Source organism: Helianthus annuus, chromosome 4, assembly GCF_002127325.2.
Source record: "Helianthus annuus cultivar XRQ/B chromosome 4, HanXRQr2.0-SUNRISE, whole genome shotgun sequence".
In the NCBI taxonomy this organism is placed as follows: domain Eukaryota; kingdom Viridiplantae; phylum Streptophyta; class Magnoliopsida; order Asterales; family Asteraceae; genus Helianthus; species Helianthus annuus.
Window position 1 is genome coordinate 110,958,112 of NC_035436.2, and position 3,521 is coordinate 110,961,632.

The 3,521-nt window shown below is 41.9% G+C and overlaps 1 protein-coding gene across 1 annotated transcript; it reads right to left on the reverse strand.

The window, feature by feature from the left end:
- Window positions 1–926: 926 nt before the first annotated feature.
- LOC110933590 lies at window positions 927–3,007 on the reverse strand. The gene is made up of 3 exons (XM_022176804.1): window positions 2,824–3,007; window positions 1,458–2,563; window positions 927–1,268 (listed from the first exon to the last, which is right to left on the reverse strand). Exons 1-3 carry the CDS (start codon window positions 3,005–3,007, stop codon window positions 927–929), a joined length of 1,632 nt encoding a protein of 543 aa, XP_022032496.1.
- Between the last annotated feature and the right edge of the window lie 514 nt (window positions 3,008–3,521).

A 3,521-nucleotide genomic window follows, 5' to 3' on the forward strand; every position in this document is an offset into this window, starting at 1 on the left:
TTGTCGCATGTTGAGCTCCTTCTGATCAAAGATATGCTGGAGGCTCTTATGGTCAGTGTATATCGTACACTTAGTGCCATACAAATAATGTCTCCAGATCTTCAAGGCAAACACAATAGCTCCTAACTCCAAATCATGCGTCGTGTAATTCTTCTCATGCACTTTCAATTGCCTGGATGCATAGGCTATCACTTTATCCCTCTGCAAAAGCATGCATCCAAGGCCCAAACGTGACGCATCACAATATACAACGAAATCATCATTTCCCTTAGGAAGGAAAAGAATAGGTGCACTACACAACTTTTCCTTCAACAGCCGAAACCTCCTATTTTTTCGTCCAATCAAACTTCATTTCCTTCTGGGTCAATAGCGTCAAAGGCTGTGCTAATCTGGAGAAATTCTCTATGAATCTCTGGTAGTATCCAACAAGTCCTAAAAATTGTCGCACTTCCGACGGAGTCTTTGGCGCTTCCCAATTCTTGATCGCCTCAATCTTTGACGGATCCACGTGTATACCTTTCTCATTTATGACATGTCCGAGAAAATGAACTTCTCGAATCCAGAATTCACATTTAGAGAACTTGGCATACAACTTCTCTTCTTTCAGCAGCTCCAAAATCAACTTCAAATGACGCTCATGATCTTCCTTGGTTCGAAGAATAGATAAGTATATCGTCGATGAATACTATCACGAATTTATCCAAATAAGGTTTGCATACCCTGTTCATGAGATCCATGAACACAGCTAGCGCATTAGTTAAGCCAAAAGGCATGACTAGAAACTCGTAATGGCCATATCGTGTTCGAAAAGCAGTCTTCGGAACATCTTCGTCAGCAACCTTCAACTGATGATATCCTGAACGCAGGTCGATCTTCGAATAGTAGCTGGATCCCTGTAGCTGATCAAACAAATCGTCAATTTTCAGTTAAGGATACCGATTTTTGATAGTCAACTTGTTCAGCTCTCTGTAATCAACACACATCCTGAAGGTTCCATCCTTCTTCTTCACAAACAAAATAGGTGCACCCCAAGGCGAAAAGCTTGGTCGAATGAAACCTTTGTCTAGTAGCTCTTGAAGCTGATTCGACAATTCTTTCATCTCTGACGGTGCTAATCTATAAGGAGATTTTGCAATCGGTGCAGCACCAGGTACCAGTTCAATTCTGCACTCGATCTGTCTCGCAGGGGGTAATCCAGGTAAGTCTTCAGGAAAAACTTCTGGATAGTCGTGGACTATAGGAATCTCTTCGATCTTCCTACCTTCAGCCTTCTTATCCACCACGTTAATTAAGAACACAGGATAACCTTTTCTCAAGCATCTTCATAACACTGATGACACTCGACATTCGACTCGATCGGTCTCCGCGAACAACTATCGCTTCACCACCAGCAGGACGAGGTATCCTCACTTTCTTCTCCGAGCAAACAATCTCAGCTTTATTCTTGGATAGCCAACCATCCCCACAACTACATCAAAACTACCCAGCTCCACTGGAAATAAATCGATACTAAAACTATGATCATCTAACTGAATACAACAACCACGAACGACCTCGTTAGTCTCTATCAGTTTACCATTTGCTAGTTCTATCGAGTACTTTTTACTTAGCTTAGTTGTTGGAGAACACAAAAATGGTTCAAAGTTTTTCGAAACAAAACTCAAGTCAGCTCCAGTATTAAAGAGTACGAACGCAGAATGGTTATTGATAAAAAACATACCGGTAACTACAGAAGGATCGTCATGTGCCTTTCCAGCGTTTAGCTCGAACGCTCTGCCCCTGGCATTTTGACCCTTTGCTTTAGGACAATCTCTCTTGAAATGTCCCTGTTCACCGCACTGGAAGCATCCCTCTAGCTTCGTTCCGTCCGAAGTACTTTTAGCATAGCACTCGTGGGTAACATGCCCAGTTCGACCACACCTGGCGCACTTTTTCTGCTCATCCTCATTAGTCTTCCTCTCGGAACAACTCCTGCCATCCCTGGCATTATCCCTTCTAGAACTGCTAGAACTTGCTACATACGCCTTCCCCGAACCGCGTTTCCTATCACGCTTCTCATCGGTTTCCTTCCTCAAGCTCTCAGACTTGTGCTTCTTCGAATCTCCTGACTTAGACTCAGAATGCTCCGATCGTTCAGATCTCACGTCTGCATTGGCCTTGCCCCATGACTTCCCGGTTTCCTCCTTCTTATTAAAGCTACCTTCGCGAGCCGCATCATCCGCTAACGATTTCGCCAATGTAGTAGCTTTTAGATAGGTAGTGGGTTTCGCTGATGTGACCATGCTACGAATTCGTGGCGATAGCCCCAAAATATACCTATCTATCTTAACATACTCAGGAGTAACCATCCGTGGAACTAACCTTGCCAAATTGTTAAAACGAGAAGTGTAAGCTCTGGCATTCAAATCTTCCATGGTTAGGTTCAAGAAGTCGGTCTCGATTTTCTGTATCTCACTACACGGGCAGTATTCCTTTAGGAGTATCTCTTTAAGTTCGTTCCAGGTTAGACCATAGGCAACGTCTTCACCCAAAATTTGAACTTGCGAGTTCCACCAGGATAGTGCTTCATCAAGAAAAGAACAAGAAGCATACCTAACCCGTGATCAGCAGCACAACCACTGATTACCATGATGGATTCCATCTTCTCAATCCCTCTGGTGATATCTAAGGGTCCTTCAGCACCGGTAAATGATCGTGGGTTACAGCCCTGGAATGTTTTATAAGTACATATGCGCACTGTTCATAAGGTTAATGAAAATAAGGAATACGTTCTAATTATATCATAACACATGAACTACTAAAACTTTCCGATCATTATTTTACCTGGAGGGTTTCCAATCTGTGCCCCACCAAAACCATGACCATGAGCACCACGTCCACGTCCCTGGCCATCATTCTGGTTAGCATCACGCTGTTCCATGGCAGTATTAACATGTTGGGCTATGAGTTGTGCCAACTCTTCTAGTGTGGTAGGTAATCTAGAACCCTGTCTTGCTTTTGGCGGCATTTCGTTGTAACATTTGTGCTTGTAATCATTATGAACAGTTCTATTATCAATAAAACAATGTTATTTGATCCCAATGTTTGTTTGGTTGTGTTTTACATTTTTCATGTTTTGACTTTTGTTCAATTTCAAACTCTACATCACTTTCTAGAGAATTATACGCAAACTGGTGCGTAAACGTACTCAGTTTAATTCGACAAATACTCTGGAACATCAACATATACTCAACATACCTTAAATAACCTTTACATAACTTAGAAATAAGTTTTGAAGGCTTTGGTATGGCAAAAACAAGTTAATTCGCTTACAGGGACTAAACTTGACAAACTGTGAAAGTATGCCAATTTGAACTGTAACAAACATTTCCGAACTTGTCCATAAGTTAAACATACCATAAATATCCTTTACATAGCTTAGAAATAGGCTTTGAGGGGTTTGGTATGCTAAAACAAACTTTTGGATCATTCAGGGGCTAAAAGTGTCAAAAAGAGCACAAGTTTGCACTTTCGCGCATAAC